Below are 22,735 nucleotides of genomic sequence, written 5' to 3' on the forward strand. Positions count from 1 at the left end.
TCTTCCTCTAAGTGTATAGGATGTTCCAAGTTTAAAACTAATTTAGAGCTTTCTGAAGTCAACTTGAACAGCTTCATTTTCGCAAGCGTTGCTTCAAGATGAAAATCTTCTATTTAAATGGAGAGAAATTTTAAAGCAAAAAAGATCAGATAAAACTTCAAACGTTTGAAGAAAATAAGAAAGATCAACCAATCAGATTGTTAATTGTTGGTTCAAGTGGATGTGGAAAAAACAACTTTATTATTGAATTTTATCTACAATAGGTTGATTCCTTATTCCAATTTGTATGTTTTTAGTAAATCTTTAGAACAAGACGCTTATAAAAAATTGCAAGAAAGATTTGAAAATATTGAGAAAAACTTAAGCAAAAAGGTATCACATTTTTATAATGCCTCTGAGGACATAGTTCCATTAAGCGAGTGTAAACCCAATTCGTTTAATCGTTTTTGATGATTGTATTCTGGAAAATCAGGACGTTATTAAGGAATATTTCGTAATGTCTCGTCACAAAAACATATCTCTTGTATCTATCTTTCCCAATGCTTTTTCAAAAGGTTGATAAACAAGTTATAAGAAATAATCTGAATATGTTGTGTATTTTTAAGCAAGATGATCACTATTCGAGAAAGATTTATAACAATTATGTGGGATCTGATATGAGTTTTAACCAATTTAATGAGCTGTGTGATAAAATTTGGAAGGAAGACTACGGATTTTTAACTATTAATCTAACTTTGAAGCCTAAAAATGGTAAATATTTGAATAAATTTTCTAATATAAATGCTGCTCAGTGGTCTGGCAAATCTACTTTGATAAAATATTTGTTACAATTATTTTTACATTATCTTTACTTTTTATTTACATTATGAAAACAACTGAAAAACGGTAAATCTGTTCACGTTTTTACGTTCCACGTTCACGTTTTTACGTTCCACGTTCACGTTTTTACGTTCCACGTTCACGTTTTTACGTTCCACGTTCACGTTTTTACGTTCCACGTTTCGTGTTCCACGTTTCAAAATTTTCCTAAATAAATGGTTAACGTAACTTCTGAAGAAGCGAAAAAACTTGATCAAATCGAAAAGAAATTAATCAAAGAATTTAAAGAACAGATTCGAATTGATGAAGAAGAACAAGAACTTATTCAAAAAATTAATCAACCTGTAACTTCTGCAATAAAAAATGTTGAGGGCAAAATTGAAAATGTTTTTAAGCGATAATCAAAATTTAATGAATTTTGGTTCCAGTTGTACGACAATTTGCCGATATTTCGATTGCCAGAATCTGAGTTTGAATTGCCAAAATTACCATCTTCAACACCATTTAGACCTCGAATCATTGAAGACTCTACCATAGTTGAACCAATAAGTCCTGGAAACAACGGATATAATAATTGGTGAAATTGTGGTAAAAAATTTCCTTCCTAGAGCGAAGGATGATAAATTTGGGTTTGTATTGGGATAGAAAAAAGAAAAGTTTTATGATTGGAAATTTACCCGTTAATTTTGAACAAAATGATATAATTATTAATGAAAAAATGTACGAAGGTACTCAAGGTTTATGAGATTATTAACAGACAATGACGTTCCAAAAGATAATTTATATTCTGAAGAAGATTTGAAAAAGTATACAGAAATTTTATGGGAATCTGACTCAATTTAACAAAAATAATGATCCATCTACTAAGAAGCCTAAGTCAAGTAGAGAGTAAAAAATATATCAATTTGATTAAACCAATTTGAAAAACGAATCGAAGGATCAGGTGTAAGAAAATACAATGATAATAAGATTGAGTACAGATATATCGACGATTTGACAAAACTCGATGGAATTATAAATTATATTTATGCTCAAGAGAAGGCTGGAAACAACAATTTTTTGAATGAAAAGAAAGCTATTAAAGATTTTATTTCGAACAAACTTGACGAAATGATTGAAAAACCTGATGGAATTAAATATTTAAAACGAATTTTGCCGGCAATAAGTTCATCTATGATTGAAGGTAGCGGACTTTTGAATGATTTTATCAAACAATTTACCTTTTGAATTACACGTACCAACTTATCAGTATCTGGGGCCTGGCACAAAACTCGAAAAAAAGACTAAAAAGAGGAGATCCTGGTATAAATAAATTAGATCAAGCTGCTATGGAACACGATATTTTTTTATGCAAAACATAGAGACACAAATTCCAGACATATAGCAGATAAAGTTTTTGCAAGATAAGGCAATGGATAGATTTTTATCAAAAGATGCTAGCTTAGGTGAAAGATTTGTTGCACTTCCAACAGTTGGAGCAATGTTTTTGAAGAGAAAACTAGGAATGGGAATTGAAGAGAACTTGAAATTTTTAACTATATTAAATGGAGGTGAATGTAAATTTCAGCAAAAAAATCAGAAAGAAAAAATAAAATCCGCTTTTAAGAAAAAAATACCCGTTAGTATTCAATTTAAAATAGATCAACTAAAAAATGGCGAAGATAAGATATTTTTAACAAATAGACAGTACAATAAACTCGAAAAACATAAGAAAAACAGTAAAGGAACCAGAATAGAATTTTCTTATAATCAGTTGAAAGAACTTAAAAATGGTGGTCTTTTTGAAAGATTTATTAGATTTTGGAGAAAATATTCCAGTTGTTAAAAATGTTGTTCCTTATGTTCGTAAAGCTGCTCCAATCGTTAAAAAAGATGTGATTCCTATTGTTCGAAACATTTTAAATTGGTTAGATAAGAGTTGGAAGATGTTACAGGATCTGGATTAGATGAAAAAACTTTGAATTACGTGAAATCAAACATTGAAAAAAAAATTAAACCTTTAACATTCGGGGGAATTGGAAGAAATCTGCAAAAATATTAAACATTTTAGAGGAATCTTCATGAGAGATACATTACCTGAAAAAGTTAAGAAATTTGAATGTGGAATAGTGAATTTAGACTCGATTATGGGAATTGGAACGCATTGGATTTGTTAATTATAAAATGGATAAGAATGCATATTATTTTTGATTCGTATGGAAGAATTGAGGACAAACCACCTATAGAATTGATTAAATATTTGAAAAAATCAAGCGTCTACTACAATGATTCTCAGATTCAAGACTATAAAGATCCCCCAATTTGTGGTCATTTATGTGTTTTTGTTTTGAATGAACTGAGTAATGGTAAAAGATTTTTAAAGAAGTTGTTAACAAATTATTGCTTAATAAATAATGGATTCACAAAATATTTTTTGACGTATTTGGAACACAAATTATTCAAAATGTAGATAATAGTTTGAATTTTGATAGTTTGAGAAAATGAGTTGATAACAAGTTAGAAAATTTATTACAAAACCTTCCAGATTCAGATATGTTTGCTGTTCGAGATTGAAGATTTTTAAAGCAGAATATGATAACAAACTTGCAAATTTCATGAGTTCAAATGAAGTTGCTGATAAAATAAAAACATTGGAAAAAGAAGTTGATGATGGTGTAAAAAAATTATTTTACCAATTTAATGTCTCACATCGAAAAAGCTGATGAAATCACTGAAGCGATCAAAGTTGAAAAGAATTATGTTAGTTTTGGCTAATAAGAAAAGAATTGTCGGTGTTCGACCTGGTATTGACAAACATGATGTTGTTGTTAAAGAACAAATTTTAAAACTCTAAAATTATCAGAAAACATCGATATTGTTGATTTACATGATCCGAATGTTAAAAATGCCTTAGATTTTAAAGGAAAAAGAATTAGCGGTGTTAGTAAAGGAATTAATCCATTTGATGTTGTTGTAATGATTCAATTAGAAGATCCTATTAAAATGTTTAATGAACTAAAACAAAATTATGAGAATCATAAACAGCATGTTAAAGATTTTACAACAACAGAAGTTTATGACAAGTTAGAAGCCAGAAATAGAAGATCAGTAGACGATGTTGGTGAAATTAATGAAAAACTTACTAATTTTAAAGAGTCTTTTGATAAGTTTAGTTTAGATGCTACGAAAACTTTTGAGAATATTGGTCATAAATTTGTTGAATACAATGATTCTTATGCTGTCAAATTTCAAAAATTAGAAAAAAAAAACTTAATAATATGGAGGAAGATCTTACTGAAAATAGGTATTCGCGTAGGGTTTTATGCACGATAAATTTTCCCTAAATAAATGGCGCTCATATATTGTGTGAGGTGTAATGCAAAAACTGCAACAAATGATATAAAATACTATGCAAACATTAACGGAGTTTTAAGAGAATTTCTGGAAAATGTGCTGAATGTAACTCAAAAAAGAGCCAATTTATAAAAACTTGATTTTGAAATTTTTTCCTATAAATAGAGATGGCGGGACATTACAGTGCTTGTTCGATCTTTTTATAATGCAACACGAAAGAGATTTGAAAAAAGAACATTGGGATGATATTTCTCAAAAATATGAATTATCCGAAGATATGATGCGATTGTACATTAATTAAGTTAAATTGGTATAAACATTGCAAAATATCAAAATCTGTCCCCAGAGTTCATTCAAGAAAATATACATTATCAATTAAAAGATCATATGTCTGTTCTTTGCCTCTATCAACACTTGAGTATAAAGTTTTTGGATGAAAATAAAGATACAGTTGATTGGAACAATATTATAGATAGCGGTTACTATCCTGTGCAGATTTTATTGAAATATGTGACCGAGATCGCAAAATTTAAGGAAGAGAATCCTGAATATGACGAAGTAGATCATTAAAAATGACTCTAATCTTTTTAATTATTTTACTAAAATTTATATCTTTTCTTATAAAAACGTACATTAGATCGATGAAAAAATGATACATGATGTTTAAAATTTCTCTTATTAAATGGTGGACTACAAAAAGTATTCAGGCGATATTGAAAGGGCGGAGTTTAAAAATTTTCTATCCAATTAGTAAAACAACATTTGAATGAACCGAAATAAAAGAAACTGAGTTTAATATTGATTTTGGAGATAACTTTTGCTCGTCTAACTTCCAGTTTTATATTTCTGGAACTTTAACAAAAACAAGATGGTCAAGCATATCTTGGAACTGATAATGTTAGATTAATCGATAATTTTATACCGTTTTTATTTTCTAAGATTGAAGTAAGAAAACACAATACATATGATAGAAAGAAGTCGAAAACTGTGGTCAATTAAGCACAATTAAAGGAACTATTTGTTATTCCAAAAGTGATGTATTTTCAAACAGTTTTGAATCAACTTTTAAATTTGGACAATTTGAAGCGGTCCGGTGATTTAGCACATTTCGGCTTAGGATTTTTTGAAAATGTTACTATTCCGATCTATAAAGGAGGATTTTATCTAAGTTTTATAAGAGCAGAAGACGATGATGTGATTCTGAAGACTGCAACTGGAAAATGTTATGCCTGTTGATGGCAAAATTACAATTAACGAGTTTTTCATTAGAGTTCCGATGATTGATTACAAAACCACGAGTAAAATTCAGTTTGATTGATGAAATTATAAAATCTCAAAACATCACGTTTTAATTTTTCTAGATTGGCAATGTATTGAGCAAAAAGGTATTTCCGGAACAACTTATTTCGTTCGATATCACAAATATTTATAGAAATATCTTCAATCCCAAGTTCGTTATCATAGGTTTTCAAACAGATAGACAGAATAATCAAGAGAAAAATCCTTCAAAGTTTGATAGTTTGGATGTAAAAAAATATCAGAGTAAAATTGAACGGTTTCTTATTATCCAGATGAATTACAAAATTTAAACATTTCCGGAGGTCTTTTCAGAATCATGTATCAGATGTATCAAGATTTTAAGAAAGTTTACTACAAAAATATGGAAATGTATTACAACCCCAAAGAATTTATAGCAAATAGACCCATTTATGTCATTGATACAACAAAGAGTTTGACAAATATTTCTAGTTCAAAGAACGATATAATTATCAATATGGATTTTCAAAAAGCTGTTACAAACGCGACGCGATTTTGTTTATGTTGTTGTGGTTTCTGAGAAATTTGTAGCCTATGATGTGATTAAGAACGATATTAGAGAAATCCAGTAAAATTTTTGATTTCTTGATTTTTTATAAAACAGCTTAAGAAAGTAGAAGCAAACAGCTAAAGATTCGGTTATTTAACATTCGTGATTTCTTAGATTTGTTTATTGTTCAATGAACAGTATTTTACATTGATTTTCTGACTGTCCCAAAAGTGGTCTAGAACCCCTTACTGTTTTGATTTTACAGATTCGTTTATTGTCCTTTAAAACAGTATTTTTCCCTTGATTTTCTGTCTGTCCCAAAAGTGGTCTAGAACCCTTACATTCATATCTACTTTTATATATATATATATATATATATATATAATATATATATATATATATATATATATATTCCACACGTTCTTCGACTTTGGTGCCATCCCATAAAACTGAGAATATTCCCCTGCATTAATACATTTAGTCGTAGTCGTAAAATTATCTATCTGGGTTTTCTCAAAAATTCAAAAAGAATTTCCCTTAGCTTCACTGAAAGCTGAAAAGTTTTATAACTTCCAATACCAATACCGAATCTTGGTCTTTTCTGACGGATCATAAATTGACTGCAACAGGGGCATAACCAGGTGTAAACCTGTAAATGTGGAATATTTTATACAACAATAATATTCATCTCACCATGTTTTAAAGACCTCGAGGAGAATATTGAAGATTAATAGGGAAATTTTCTGAACATCTCTGAGGTACGTTATGGTTATTGGTAAAATAAATATCTCTGAATTCCATACAGCCTCAATTTTTGAGTAGAGATTTTTCATTTATTTTTTACATTTTGGAAGTAATTTGAAACCTTAACAAAGAAATGTGAAATAATACTTCAAGTCAGTGCAGCTTTTAGAAGAAAACTATACCTTAGCAACTATTTTCCTTTTCCTTGTATGTGAATCATATTGAAACTTGAAATTTACCTTAACACCTCTCGTGTAACTTATGGTTATTTGAAATATTCCAATCTCTGACCTGTCCTGCCTAGAGTGACTTCCAAATTCATTTCAATAGAGATGCCATCCAGAATTAAACACGAGAAATGCAGAATTTCACTGGATCTTTTCATTGCCTTTTCATTCTAGAAATCCAGCAGAAATATTACAGCATTTAGCTGAGCATAATTCAAGTCAGTAGTTTGAGACATCATAGTGAAAATTCAATTTAATTATGTTAAAATCTCATTATGTATTTAGTAATTGAGTCAAAGAATACCGAAGTCTAATAATGTTAATATATAATGATAATCAGCAGTTACAGATTCAAAATAACGAATTATCAACAAAACAAAAAGAAATCGAGCAAAAATGTCTGGAAGTCAAATGGAATAATATGGAAATAAACGATTTTGGGAGAGCGAAAGAAAGAAAAAGAGAGAGAGAGAGAGAGTGAGTGCTTAATTTACCCTTAATCAACAAATAAAATGGAGATAGAAATGAAGGGTGGTATACATAGAGAGAACACCGTTTAAATTATGGATAATTACACTCTCCGAAGTTGTAGATAACACGGTACGGTTCAGGGGTCCAAAAAACTGTCAAAAGATTGATACACAACTATAGACATATTTCCATTTATGAGAGCACAGATATTGTAGAAGCATAGTTCATATTCGTCTTCCCCCTTTATTTCGGGGGGGGGGGACGGTCAATTACACGGAAAATCGCGGAAGGTCGCGAAAGTCAAAATCCATAAAATACATTTTACCAGGAACAGGGAAGTTCTAGAAACAACCCTCAGCTTGGTTTCTAGGAGTTAAAGTGAAATAAACTTCCCAAAATTAGCAGCATAGACCGAGACAAAGACCTACGTCAATGACCTACGTAGTCATGATTTTAATTTTAGAATGCCAGCCAGGGAAGCGAAGTCGTCTGAGCTCACGAGATAACACGGCTAGAGGAGTCGGTCAAATATTGCAATTAAAAGCTGTTACCTATCGCTAAATTATAAACAGTTCTATTTACGGTAAGATGTACCCTGTGAAAACATTTATTATATTCTACATAAATCTCTGTTATGTGTAATTTTTAAAATAGTATTTTTCGTACAAACTGATAAGTAATAATATTTAGCGAAATGAAAATAATTATAGTTATATTCCTAATTGAATGAAAAATCTTAAAACAATGCAAACATTACATCGTATGTTTAAAATAATTAAGCATTAAAACCAAATATTATTACACAAAAGTCAATTACTGACACTCATTAGGGGAGTAAAACAAATTGCAGAGGAAGTATAATGATAAAGGACAATGTGCAGGGAGACAATACACTAATGGCTAAGAACCCCGGGGCAGGGCTTTGTGAAGGTGTGGAGCATTAGTGGATTGAGCGGGACTGAGTGAGTGTCACTGGAACTACAGTGGCACTGGAATCTGGGGTCGATAATTACTGTCGTTTTACAACACCCTTAATTATTGTATATTCATAAAATGCAGAGTTTAACTATAAATAAAATAATTTTCAATTCATATAAATTAAAACATATAAAAACATGTGTATTTACTAATTATGAAAATGAGATAAGTTTTTCTTACTCTTCATTTCACTAGACTGCATAAAAAGTGCTCAAATAAACTATATTAAATGTAGTGTTTCTTTACCTAATATACGATACATGAGCTGATTATCTCACATTACATTTTCTTTTTATAAATAAAGGGACGGATTAACGGTTAGTGAATCTTTTAGTAAATAGTCATTCAGCCCCCATTCCCATATAACTATTGAAACACATTTTATAACTAGCTCGGTTCAATTTTTCAGTAAAAAAGAATACTAAATTCCAATATTTTCTTCTGATTATAATACAAGTAAATCAAATAATATGTCATCAATACAATTGTTAGACATTTTCCAAGTGTCATATTGTTTATACTATAACTCCATACTCGGCACAGTATCCATGTTAACGTATAGTGCACATGTCCTGCTCTTTTACGTTCATACAATACGTATTCAACCAGTCTAAAAGTAAAACCAAACATATACATATGCCAAAATTTTCACTTTGCAGTGATACTGTGACAATGCAAAACCAAATATACGTGGGAAAAAATAGTAAATATTAATGTGCGACTTTATATTTTAAGCACAGACTAAGAATGTAAAGTTTGGCATAAAGTCACTATTTGAAATAATTCATATTAACTTGGGAAATTCTAAATCCCAACCCTTTACAAACTTTATGAATGAACTTGTATTTACCATAAAATTGGTCAGAGGGCGGTCCAATGGTGGGGTGTGTGTGACTCACATCCCCACCTCTACACATATAGGGAGTACACTACACCCACAGGTTTGTGTAAAAAGCTGCACTGAGGGCGCATACAAAATATCCAGCAGCTCTTTATCATCACGATACATGTTGTCGTATTGCATGGTTCAGAGACAAAATTTAATTTCATTGTAATCAGTTTATTTAATTACATATTTATTTTGAAATTTTTGTTTTGCCATTTATGGTCACCCATAGCAAACGATTTAAAAATATTTGTCGCGCAGGATTTGGCTGAGTTGATGCACCACCATGAACTTGATGTTACCTTTGTATATATGAAGCTTTATGGAAAATTTCTCAAAGACTTTATTCAGTTCGTTCAGAAATATTCGTGGTTAGACAAAGAGACAGGCATATATTAGGGAAGTAATGGAAATTTACGTATTCTCGAATGATAGGCTTTGAAAACGTACAAATGTCGTATAAGGAAGACGACTAATAGAATGCTCAGCATAAAGTGTTGATAAGCCTGGATAGAAATGACTGGAGAAGTCATGGAGAAGCCTATTCATGATCTCAACTCAACATCGTCTTACCGGCACACTTAATGTGAGAGGCTTTCTTGAGAGTTGCTACAAGTTGAGTTTTTGCAATATCTTTTGTTTCTACTAAAGTGTGTGTAATTGTCGTATAGTATTGTACATCTTAAATTAACCAAACTATATATCTAAGTTCATTTATTTATACAGTAAAAGGGAAATTGCCCACGGATTGAGTAATGTGAGTAAATTATTACGGTGATATTAATGCTAATAAAAGAAAATGGTTTTTACCTCATTGTACGTCGTCTTAATCGTAAATCAAGTAAATAAATCTCAATTTCATAATACATTCAGTTTTCCTTTTTCGACACAGGAAAAAATGCTTGATTGAGTGTGAATGTTCTATAGTGTAACCTCAAGATAAATACATTAATTCCTTCAATTATATCTACTTAATACTGTTTTTTCGTAGGCTTAAAACGTTAATAGCTTCAGCAAACAGAAGAAGGAAGTTTGATCAAGCGCCCAACTTTGATTCTCGTATAGACCTCCCGTATCTCCACCTCATCCATCCGTCATCCATCAATCATCCTATATCATGTATTCTCAACTTGTCTCACACTCTCATCTCTCTAAATATTGAACTTTGAAGTAATCTGGTTTTTCCATTAATCGTATCACATCCGGACAGTATAATTCCTTTCTTTTTCTCCTCCACTACTCCTTTTTTATTACCATAAGCATTCGTAACCCTCATCCAGAACCTAGTACAAGGAGGAAGAAGCTGAAGTAAGTGATAGGGCCTTCAATCGTATACTACACATAATTTAATCACACTCACCTTTTTTCATGGCATTTTAACTTAATGCAATTTATAAATAAACGCGTGCATTAAAACAATATTTTTTAATAGTGTTCAAATCATCACTGTAATCCTGTTAAAAATATTATATTCCTTGTACACAACTTATTAAAACTTATTTTGAATAAAAGGTAAGTTCCTCTTTAGTTCTAAGTTATAATTCCATGTGCACTAAAGCCAGCGGTACTGACTACTCGGGCGGCGGGCGGTTTGTGGCCCTTCGACATGATTTTTGCAGCTCTTACAGATTCCTATAACTGAATTAATTTATGAAGCACAAAAGTTTTTGATTTTTCATAAGAGCTTCAGCTTGAATTTAGTTTGCAGCACTAAATTACTTGCAGAGAGGCAGACTAATGAGGCCCTTACATCACTCTGCAGGCCCCCATTTCCAGCAGCCATTACTGGAACTATATGCTAAAATGCATATGATTAAATGTCCTGTAGTGTGAGGTGAGTAGGCTGAGTAAATGTAGAGTTTTAGAACTATATGATTTTATTTTGTGGCTGAAAGTAGGCATTTAATAACAGATACACATGTTGTTTTTAAACGAAACTTTGAATAACGCAAGGTAAAAATAAGTTCATCACCAAAATGATAAGTGTTACTTTTATTCTGGAGAAAAAGCATTCTATGTATACTGCAAAAATTATCTCTGCAGTTGTCCTGCGTTAAGGCCAATTTTAACAAAAGTCCAGATAAGATAAATGACGTTTATGAGATGACATGCTTCTTCAGGCGTCAAATAAGAGATACTACTAGGCTTTTAATTCGAGGATAACTCATGCTTAAAAGAGTACCAAATTAAGCTTAAATAAAAACTAACAGGTCAATATTTTATTGAAATTAGATTCCAATGTAAATCGGGTTATTATCAGCATATTTTACACGAAATACTTTTTATTTAAAAAAAAAAATAAAAAAAATCCTTAAATGCGTATTACATGATTCATAAATTATTTACAATATCTTTTGAACTTTTCAAGAGCTATTCTGGTCTTGTAAGAGACACGGGCTAGATGAAGCATTTTTGAGATCAAAGAATCTGGCCTGCATTTATTTTGTTTTATTTTCTTTCCGTTTCCGAATATTATTCTTCGTTTAAATGCGGTAGCTGTCGCTTTTATAATTATTTGGAAAAATTGAGGTGATTAAAAATGTGATTACACTCATTCTTACTAAAAAGATAATTAAAAAGAACGGCCTGATTGTAATTAAGGCATTTAGTGAATATTATAGTTTGTTGTAATTCCTTACTTGATATTAATAAATTAACGGTTAATAAAGTCTTGTAAATTATTCATACTATAAATTAGGAATTTAATTGCGCTTATAATTGTTTGAATAATATGTTTCAGAATATTTCACAGCTGCTCAGAACAAGAGCCTGCTACATACAGTATATCGCAGAAATAGTTAATTACCATTATTGTTTACAAATATTTAGATAAATGGGTTTACAGAGTACATATTACAGATCGAACAGTCATTCGACGATAATAAGTATTTACCAAATACATTTTATTTTGATCCTTCTCTTAGCAATATCAAGAATTTTACCCATAATTTGGAACGTTAGTTTATGTGATTACTCAAGTGTTGCATTAACATTTTGCATAGTGCCTTACAGATAATTAATTACCTAACTAAAGTTTTAGAGTACTTTTTTTATAAAAATAAGTTGATGAGGTGAATAGTTAGACAGTATAATATTTTTTTTTAGTTTAATATAATTAAAATTGAGACTTTTATATTCTTTGACTGAAATATACTTTAAATCGAACTAAAATAATTTTTCAGACTTCTAGTGCTAGTGTGTGTGTTGTGTGTTTACTTGATGTCCATTGTGAAAAAATAAATGCATACTCTTCTCTTGAGCACCAACATCAATTGAATATGTAATTTATAGTTTATTGCCAGTACACTGTAAATATATCACGTCCAATGGCAAATCAGTTTACCCAGCAATGAACTTACAGTAGATTCAAAGCACCTACTAGTTCTCCACGACACTTCTGGTAGAGACCACTTCAACAGGACTCAACACCTATGTAAGCATGACATGATGAAGTACGAGGATGAGTACTTCTCTCAAAGACCGTTACTGACGTAAGAGCTGCTTACCAAGATCCTGCAGTTCAAGTACTTGTTGCCTAGGATGTATTCGAAATTTTACCATTTTGAATCACGAGACAATCTCAACAATTCATAAAAAAATAAGATGTGCCAATTTTTTCAGTTATTTCCACTATTAAGGATTCAAAAAGAACCTAATGCAACCGTGTAATTTTTATTCGTTTTCCGTTTGCATAGTTCTTGATAAAAAAAGGTATTAGAGACTTGAATCTAGATAATTGAAGACATCATTTTAGTTTTTTGGTCAAAAATTCAAAGGGTAGTCTTTTTATATGTTCGTCTGTCTAACAGTTTGTGCGTAAAATCTTTATAGAAAGGCCCAAGAGATATTAAATTTAAGCTAAACTTTTCGTCAAGTCCTTCGATACTCCTTGTATTTGTTTATTGTAACTGATTTCTAGTTTGGGAATTTTTTGAGCAATCAGATGAAATGTTTAAAATGAAGCTATAGATACAAATTTATTCTTAGGAGAAGATATAGAGTGAAGGAATGAATATTTATTGACGTGTTAGCCAGGTGAAGCTTGTGTACGTTTTATACCATACTGTTTTGGGTATACAATGAAAAGTCCATAAACAGATAAGAAAATTATAACCAGATCAAGCAACGCCGAGCGTGGCTGCTGCTTGGACAGGTGACCGCTGAGCGATCCCTGTCCTTGCAAGCGGCCCGCCTGCCCGGCCATTGGTGGTGGTTCGGAAGTCACCTTTAAGCCGTTGGTCCCCAGGTTAAGTGTTAGAGAGGGCTTCTTAGCCCTAACTTCGCCTGGTAAAATAAGACATTCTTAACTTTTTTTTTTTTTTACTTTTAAAATTATAGTTGTTTTCATCATAATTACTTGAAAGAATATTCTGGTAGTTTTCGGGCGTTCACAGTACAAAACAAACTATATAAACGTTATTTGTCAACGAAATCTTCGTATTTAAAGTTTTCTTGAATAGTTTTTGCTATTAAGATATTATATTTTTGTTAAATTTAATAACACAACTATCCAAAATTTGAATTGACATATAAGGAAAATTGTGTTAACTCTGCTAATTTTAAAAGTTTTCAGTGATACTCTTGATAGAAGTGGCTTCACTCTAGTTTCATATCTTCTGTTAGTATATAGTAACAGATAAAAGTAGGCTCCGCTACTCTGCATGCAATACTTGTGCAGTTTTAGGAAATACATTCGTTGTAATGGAACTGTGTAATCCTCTGCTATTAAAACATTTAAACTGTAGTAATAAGTTATGTTGCTATCTTAAAAAACTGACTCTGAGATTCTGTTCAATGTCCATTTTAACATATACTGACTGTACACATATCTTTGAATATATGTTACAAAATATGAATGCACGTTCGTGTGGTTAAAAGTGTATCAATTAATTTAATTTAACTGAATCATAATTTATTTCAACATATGTTACGCTTATACAGCGTAATAAATATAATTCAAACGCCATACAAAATGAAGTAAAGGTTGCAAAAAATCAAAGTATTATAAGTTTAATTAACATACGAGTACAATTATGGAATTAATTTATACAACTAGTAGTGCATTCATAAATATACGCAGATAAATTATTTTAAATAGTTGAATTCATTTTAAAAGGTGTTTATAACAAATATTAGTAACCTTGGAAATATGCCTACCTGGTCAGAAAGTAGTAGGCTCGAGTTTTTTCTATAATATTGTGGAAAGATTTTATTATGAGATTTTCATGAATGATTGTAGAATTTTATACAGCATATAATTACTTATTGTACTAATGTCAATATAAATTAAATTATTTAATCTGTCGTACAGGTCAAGTTTAAAGACAGAAGAATAGTTCTGGTATCGCAGTAGAGACGTGAGTGGCGAGTGGGTGGAGAGCAGGATTGATTTCACTCGGGCTGAGTGGTGATACGTGCCTCTAGCTCTTCCTCATTAGTGACTATCAGGTGTATTGATTGTTAGTATATCTGTCGTACAGGTCAAGTTTAAAGACAGAAGAATAGTTCTGGTATCGCAGTAGATACGTGGGTGGCGAGTGGGTGGAGACCAGGGGTGTCACTCGGGTTGAGTGGTGAGACGTGCCTCTAGCTCTTCCTCATTAGTGACTATCAGGTGTATTGATTGTTAGTATATCTGTCGTACAGGTCAAGTTTAAAGACAGAAGAATAGTTCTGGTATTGCAGTAGAGACGTGAGTGGCGAGTGGGTGGAGAGCAGGGGTGATGTCACTCGGGCTGAGTGGTGAGACGTGCCTCTAGCTCTTCCTCATTAGTGACTATCAGGTGTATTGATTGTTAGTACATCTGGCCACAGGCCATTGCGTTGTAGAAATGATACACTAGTCTCTTATTTTTCTAGAAAACACATAAACTATAAAACTTAGTAGCCGTTAGCTATAATTTAACAATACTTTTAAAATTTCATTGTACGAGTATAATAGTACTAGTTTTTTCTGTAATATTACAACTCTGTAAAAAGGTAAACTATTAAAGCACGCTTATTTAAATGGCTATAATATATTCTAAATAAATGGATTAAAACTTGTATAAAAACGTATAGGTCATAAGGACTGTTCAAACTATCAGTGAGATAAGGGACTATTAAAACTTAGGAATTTCTGTTATCGATATTTTTTAACAATTCTTCTATGAAGAAAGGAACACATTACACCACGTGCTGTATAACAGCGCTGAGTTTTAGACCATTTAAAATCTACATTTGTTAATAAATTCTATTAAAATGCCCTATAATTATTTTCAGTTTTTTTTTTCAAATTTATTTATTCTGCTCTTTTCTCGTTATCATCCTGATTACTAATAAGACTAATGTGGAAGTATCCACTAGCCCTCACCCGAATCTAACGGAGTGATAAGCACTATTATCGAAATCAGTGATGCATAAATATAAATGAAACTCTATTCAAAAAAAGTTTATAGTTTTTATTCAACATATTCACGTATGCTTTCTGAAGCTAGGCTTTCTGAGAGAAAGGTAGAAATTACATGAATCCCGTTTCTCGAGAAATAGGCGTCATTAACGCTCTGCCGACATTCCGATATATAAAAATTCAGACTGATATACCTATAATTACTAGGCATAAATGTAATAGTAATGAAGTGTTATTTTAGCTCATTAATTAGTTTATCACCATCCATGAGTTCACTCTCCGTGATCATTATCATGACATTTTAGTTGAATATAATTGGATATTTGTTTTACCTTCTCAACAAACGTTTAAATTAATGTTTATAATCAACCTAATTCACCCACTTTCATGTCACTTTCTTCAGGGTAGGATTTGTTGTACCCCTTATGTCACATTGCCAATACCACGAATTTAATCCTTGTTTTCCTATTTTTGTAATTTCAATAATGATATAATGATCATTGATTTAATCAGAAAATGTGATAGTGTTAAATTTTTAAGTGGTATTTGTTCTAAAAATAACTATTTAAAAATACATATAGGTATTTCCAACTGCATCGCAAGAAATTCTATATCACTTGGTCTTTTCCACCATGGATGTATATGCCACTGAAATGAGTTATAATTTTTTCTAATCCAAAAAATTGTTTTTTTTCATGAAAAGTTGGCTATTTATGACAATATCATTATTCCGTGTCTCATTATGTCACTCATCATACAAAAAGACGGAATAAACATAAAGCCCTAATAACTCATATTTCTAATACGGAGTCTGTTATGGTGCCTATCTGTATTAATTCGTAAAAAGATAAATATTATGATACCTCATTTTACTCTCTGCGTATTTTTAATAGTGGTATGTAATTTTAAAAATAAATTGAAAGCTTGTATAGTATGACCTCACGATGAGCTGACTGTTGTGTAGGCTACAGGTAGAACCCAATTGCCACTCTACACTCGAGTATTCTGCAGGCTGTAATACATCCCAATGAAATACCTGTCGTTCAGTGCAAGCACACATACATTGCTCATTGTAGGTCTATAGTATTTTAGTGTCAAGCTCACCTCAATAGGTTCACTTACCGAATAAATCTCTATCCAATCTGGAGAAAAATCATCCATTTAAACACCTCATAAACAAATAACAAGGGAAATTCTTAATTCGGCAACCAACAAAATAGTACCAATAAAAACTATTTTTTGCAACCTTATAAAAGTTTCTTGAACTAATAAATAATAATTGTAATACTAAAACATAACTTTATTATTGTTTATAAATTTAAAAAAAACTAACCAAATCGTATAAATTTCAGTTCATAACAAAAGAGTACTCTTAAAAAAGCAAAATTTTTTAAAAGCGCGTATCTATGTTTGTAAAATTTCAGACACAAATCAGAATAGTCGATTTTAGAATACATCTCTGAAAAACGTAATCCCTGGATTTTGTTAAAAATATTGGTTGCTTTTATTGTCTTAACAATTTAATTGGTATGTTTACTGTATATAATTTTTCTAATACCACAACTAATTAAATAGGGGTGTACATGGTTTATGTTTGAACAGATCTAATAACTTAGAAGAGTTTTAAGTTTTAGTACTCAACGTAATAAAAATAATTTAACACCTATTAATTTTATCCATTGAGTGTTAAAAAATTACAACATTATCTTTAGTGGCTTTCCGAACTCACGAGGGTACAGAGAATACGTAAAGCTTTAATACCAAGCAGTGAAATTTTTATTTTGCCAAAAAAAAGTGAATATGGTTGTCATGTGTAGTTAGTGTGTTATGAATAACATAAACGTATATACATTAAAGCAATATTGCTCAGATCTGCGATATATATCTATTGTTTAAAAATGTATTGTACGTGTGTTTTGTTTATCACGGATACACACAGGCTCCGTAAAACACATTTTAAACTACAGTACCAATAAAAATAAAGAATTGTTACATCACTGAACAAATGTAAGTAACTTATTAAAACCTTGTAAGATAATTTATTTTGATAACATACAATTAATACATATTTATAACTATGAAACTAATGCATTAGTCTGTGAATTTCCTACTTTTAGCTTGTAAGTAGTATAGGAGTAAATATATATCGATACAGTGTAGAAAACACTGATTTTATCATCAAGGACAGGTATAGTCTCTGCGGCGCGCGAGTCCTAACACAATAAAACATGACATAACTCTTTGTTCGTCTAAGCTCTAGATCTAGACACTAGGGATTTATCGCATTTATTATGTTTTATTGTGGTATTGTCAAGGTTAATGTTACTGAGTTATTTCATTTTATTTATAATCTCACATAAGACAAAGAAAAATTGCCTGTTTCTCTAGAAAATAAGTTGTTTTAATTATAAAACATATCCAAATAACCTTGGCAATGTTTGTTAACAGTATACTTGCACTTTTAACACAAGAGTCAATATAATCTGTCAATGAGGCAAGTACATAAAGCGTTACCAAAATGAATGGGCTTTAAAATAGTAAATACATAAAGAGTACAAATCGAGAACCTTTTGCTCACTTTTGTAGGATTTACGGCGTTGATTTGTACGATATCTGAACTTTGCGTCTTGGGAAACACATTGCGTCATATGGTTCATGAGAGGTGCAGTTCTTTTTGTACAGTCAGAATTCAAAAAGGATCTGGTTTCTAGAAGTTTCTGATTTATGGAGCCACTAAACATCTGAAACTCTTATGAATTAATTTGGGTTCTTTACTTGGGTTTTTTTTTTATTTTCCCTCTAGCTTTTTGTTAAAAATTACATGAGATGCAACTATCATAATCAGAAAATATCTAGACTATTTTAGTTTATTATTATCTATCCCTCAACATCCATCCAAACAGCACTGTAAACTCTACTAGATGCATTCTGGCCGAGTATTTGTCCATATAAATGTCATTCATATCTCATTGTTTTAAACCGATATCAGTATTCGTTATAAAAGTAGTTATTCTTCCCATCTTCGAGCTATATACGAGTAGTATCAATAACTTATCGATAAAACTTGCTTAATCAAAAAGCTTAAATTTGACCAACTTCTAAACATCTAATACAATTTTTGACCTTGTCGGGACAAAATCTCAATACTCAAAGGTTGAATTTAAGTTACCATTTATTTTTAGGAAGTTGATATTTATAAATAGGTTTATTTCCAAAGTAAAGTGTATTACGTAAATTAAATGTTGGTCATCAACATTGAATGCCAAACCATTTAGAAAAATTTGTATTAACTTATATCCAAATATAATATTTAATGTATAACACGTTATGTATAATAATATGATTTGATAAGAATTAATTATATAATTTATTTCTTAACACCATTACATGGTTGCAAAATATTTACTTCGTCCAAGAAATCAAAGACCATATGGTAGGTTAAATAATTGAACCAGTATGTCACTAGCAAATTGGGTCAACTCGTTCGATATTGTGACCACGGTGATTATATTCTTGTCCTTTAACGCTATTCTCAAAAAGTTACTTTTACTTAGAATTCTGCTTATTCTTCAAACAATCGAATAAATAAATATTTATGTAAAAATAAAATATATATTATCGAGTCAGGACTAACTTTAAGTAATCTGCGACTAATATAGAAAGGTTGCGTTAATGTTTTGTAATTTTCTAAAAATATTTTTTATAATATTACACTTCATGCTGTGGTTTACACATTTTCTTTGCTTTGGAGATCTTCAATCTGATCTCTTCCTTAGGTTGATAAATATGCCTCTTATATAAGATAAATAACCTAACACACATACAATATAGGCTAGAATGTAAACAGGGTTTTGACCAGTTGTACCTCTAAAGGAGGGCAAATTTCCGAAATAAAAAATCCATTTAATACCAATCCTTCCATCATCATAAAAAAGTATTACAAATTTTTACGTTAAGTAATTAGTTAATTACTTATACCTTATTTGTTTATAGAATTGTAGTTATTAAAACATAGATAAACAATAGTTACAAATAAGAAATAAACAAAATAGAAACACAAATAATTACCATAATACTGGTTAGAATGTTGAAAGGATCACTCTATTGAAAACAAAGGATAGGTGGATTTTAATGCTGTACACTCTCAATTCCTGTGTAAGGGTTCCGAGCTTTCAACAAAATGAAACCTAAGCCTTTACAGGGTGAATGATTGGCCTCTAAAACACAGTAACACTTAACCCTTGTACAACATGTTTATGTGAACGGATATTTAGACGCTACAACTAATTTTATTCTGTGTTCATGTTAACCATAGCGAGGGCAATATTAAATGATTTTGTCGTCTTGAATACCTAGAAGGTTCTTTTTTTATTTCAGATAAGTATTTATGCGTGAAGGCAAAGTTATACCTAAAATTTAAAACTGTTAAATTGAAAATAAAACCGAGAAACATACATTATAGTATTAAGATTATATAATAATAGTAAGAAATAAGTATTTTGAGTTTTTCCTCGTTCCATTATTGTAGTCATTATTGAAAGAAGAATACAAATAAAAGAAAAACATATTCAATTGGCGAGGTTAGGACTAGTAAGTCTTCTCTTACACCGAACCAAAAATTTATAAGCGATAAATTGGTTAGTGTAAAACGTAGTCACATTATAGTCTATTATTGAAACGTTTTAATGGATACATATTTTAACACTCCAAGCTTATGGTTATATTTATGCATATCCACATATCGACAACTTGTGGGTTGTATTCACGATGAGTTTCCCATCGCAAAACAAACATTTCGCATGGAGCACTGGAGTGGTACTCTGTACTCAAGTGTACTACTGCCTGCAGCACATCCCAGTGAAATGCCTGTCTACCGATACGTATGGTGTACCGTGCATAACTATTCACTTCCTTTCCATGGACTGTCATTTAATTTAATATCAAACTTCTGTTTGAATACTGCCACTTGTGTCATTATATTAATGATCATTTTTAAACATCTGTTGTATTTATTTATAATATATATATATACATATATATATATATATATATATATAATATATGTTATTATTATATATATATATATATATATATATATATTTCAACAAAAAATAATTTTTCCCTAAATTCAACTCAACACATACTTTTATTTTTATTTTATTTAAAAAACCCCAAGCAATTTGATAAGTTTTTTATCCCGTATTTTAAAATTACGCTTTTATGTAAATCTCTCTGTATAGTCTTCTCCAACTATGAATACATACAAATTAGTCGGTTTATTTTATTTTATTTTATTACATTCCAACGGCAAACAAGCCAAAGTACAAGCGGGTAGTATATTTAAATATCAAATGAAAGAAAGAAACAATGAGTTAAATAACAATAAAGTTGACAGTGACAATCTAACAAAACAACTACATACATTTTTCATATAACAATTTAATAATACAAGTAACAGTAACAACAAATAGCATAATACATAACAACAAAGCAGTAAACCTATTCAGTAACACAACAATCAATATGTGGGGTAACGAGCATAACAATGAAATAAATTACTATAATATGTAAAGATTAGAAATTGTGTTTCTACTCAGGACCGCGGAGGGATGCCAGCACTCTTCCCCGGATGGTCGAAGCACTGTCCGTGAAAAAGATCGACAAGGTGGCAGAAGTTATTGCCCAGCCTCATCATTCGGGCGAGGGGACCATGGAAGTCATAATCACGCCGAGAGTGTCGCCTGCCGAACAGATCACGCGACCGAGTAGCTGAAGGAATGCGGATATCCACTTGTGCGAGAGAGAAGGACAATCAAGCAGACCATTCAGCAATTTGGCAAGGAACAGGACATCTGCAGCCTTTCGTCTGGCTAGGAGATCTTGTAGGAGTAGCTCGTTCTGCAGATCCGCGAGAGGAACCTCCCTGAATTGATGTCCCCGCCTCGTTCCCACCAGCCTTAAGAACCTCCTCTGGACAGCCTCGAGTTTCCGGATGAGAGTCAAGTGGTAGGGTGTCCAAACGGGGCTACCATATTCCAGTAGTTGCCGCACAAAGGAAGAATAAAGCGTTTTTAAAACAACAGGGCTCGTCATGCCACGAGTCGACCTTGAGATGAACCCCAACATCCTGCATGCCCGTCTGCACAGATCATCCACGTGAGCGTTAAAGGAGAAATCAGCAGAGAAGGTAACACCCAAGTCCCTCACCGTGAACACCCTATCCAGAGCTCGGCCATCCAAGGTGTACTGGAAATAGCGTGGGTCGCGCAACCGGCCAAAGGTCATCACAGAGCACTTGGAAGAGTTCAACTTCATTGTTGATTGTATTGCACCAATCAAGGACACTATTAAGGCTAGTCTGCAACCTTGCAAAATCATCTGGGTGAGAGATTACTGTGAAGATCTTGACATCATATGCGAAGAGAAGGGCCTCTACTGGTAGGATAGACGTAAGGTCGTTGATGAATGCAGTGAATAAGTAAGGGCCGAGCAAGGAGCCTTGTGGTACACCCGAGGTTTGAGGAAATTCTCTAGATATAGAGCCCGGCAGTTTCACCCTCAAGCGTCGGTCCCGCAGGTAATCATGGAGCCATGAGAGCAGTGGGCCATGGATCCCATAAGCTTTCAGCTTACATATGAGGATAGAGTGATCGACTTTGTCAAACGCCTTTGGCGAAATCAACGAAGGCCACATCCAACTGCCTCCCTTCCCTCATTGCTGATAATATGGCATCCTCAAATACCAGTAAATTGGTTACTGTAGATCTAGAGGAGGTGAATCCATGCTGATTAGGGCAAGTCAGAGACCTCACAAATGGTTTGAGACGAGAGAGAGAATAAGCATTTCAAACACCTTCCCAAGTGCAGACAGAATTGTGATTGGTCTATAGTTCTCCACTTTAGAGGGGCTGCCACCCTGTTAATATTGGGACAATATGCCCCACTTTAAAAGTATCTGGAAATTTTCCAAGCAAAATAGATGTGTTAAATAGGAAGGTCAAAGGGTGGGCCAAGAGGTTGCTGCAGTGTTGTAGAAGGGACGGTGTGATGCTATCAGAGCCGGCACCCTTCCTCACGTCGAG

At 31.8% G+C, this 22,735-nt stretch overlaps 1 protein-coding gene across 1 annotated transcript; it reads right to left on the reverse strand.

Annotated features, from left to right (window-relative positions):
- Positions 1-21,344: 21,344 nt before the first annotated feature.
- On the reverse strand, positions 21,345-21,968 carry LOC124370518. The gene has a single exon (XM_046828808.1). The coding sequence runs from the start codon at positions 21,966-21,968 to the stop codon at positions 21,345-21,347; it is 624 nt and encodes a 207-aa protein (XP_046684764.1).
- Positions 21,969-22,735: the final 767 nt, after the last annotated feature.

Source organism: Homalodisca vitripennis, unplaced genomic scaffold (genome assembly GCF_021130785.1).
Source record: "Homalodisca vitripennis isolate AUS2020 unplaced genomic scaffold, UT_GWSS_2.1 ScUCBcl_238;HRSCAF=1735, whole genome shotgun sequence".
Taxonomy (NCBI): Eukaryota; Metazoa; Arthropoda; class Insecta; order Hemiptera; family Cicadellidae; genus Homalodisca; species Homalodisca vitripennis.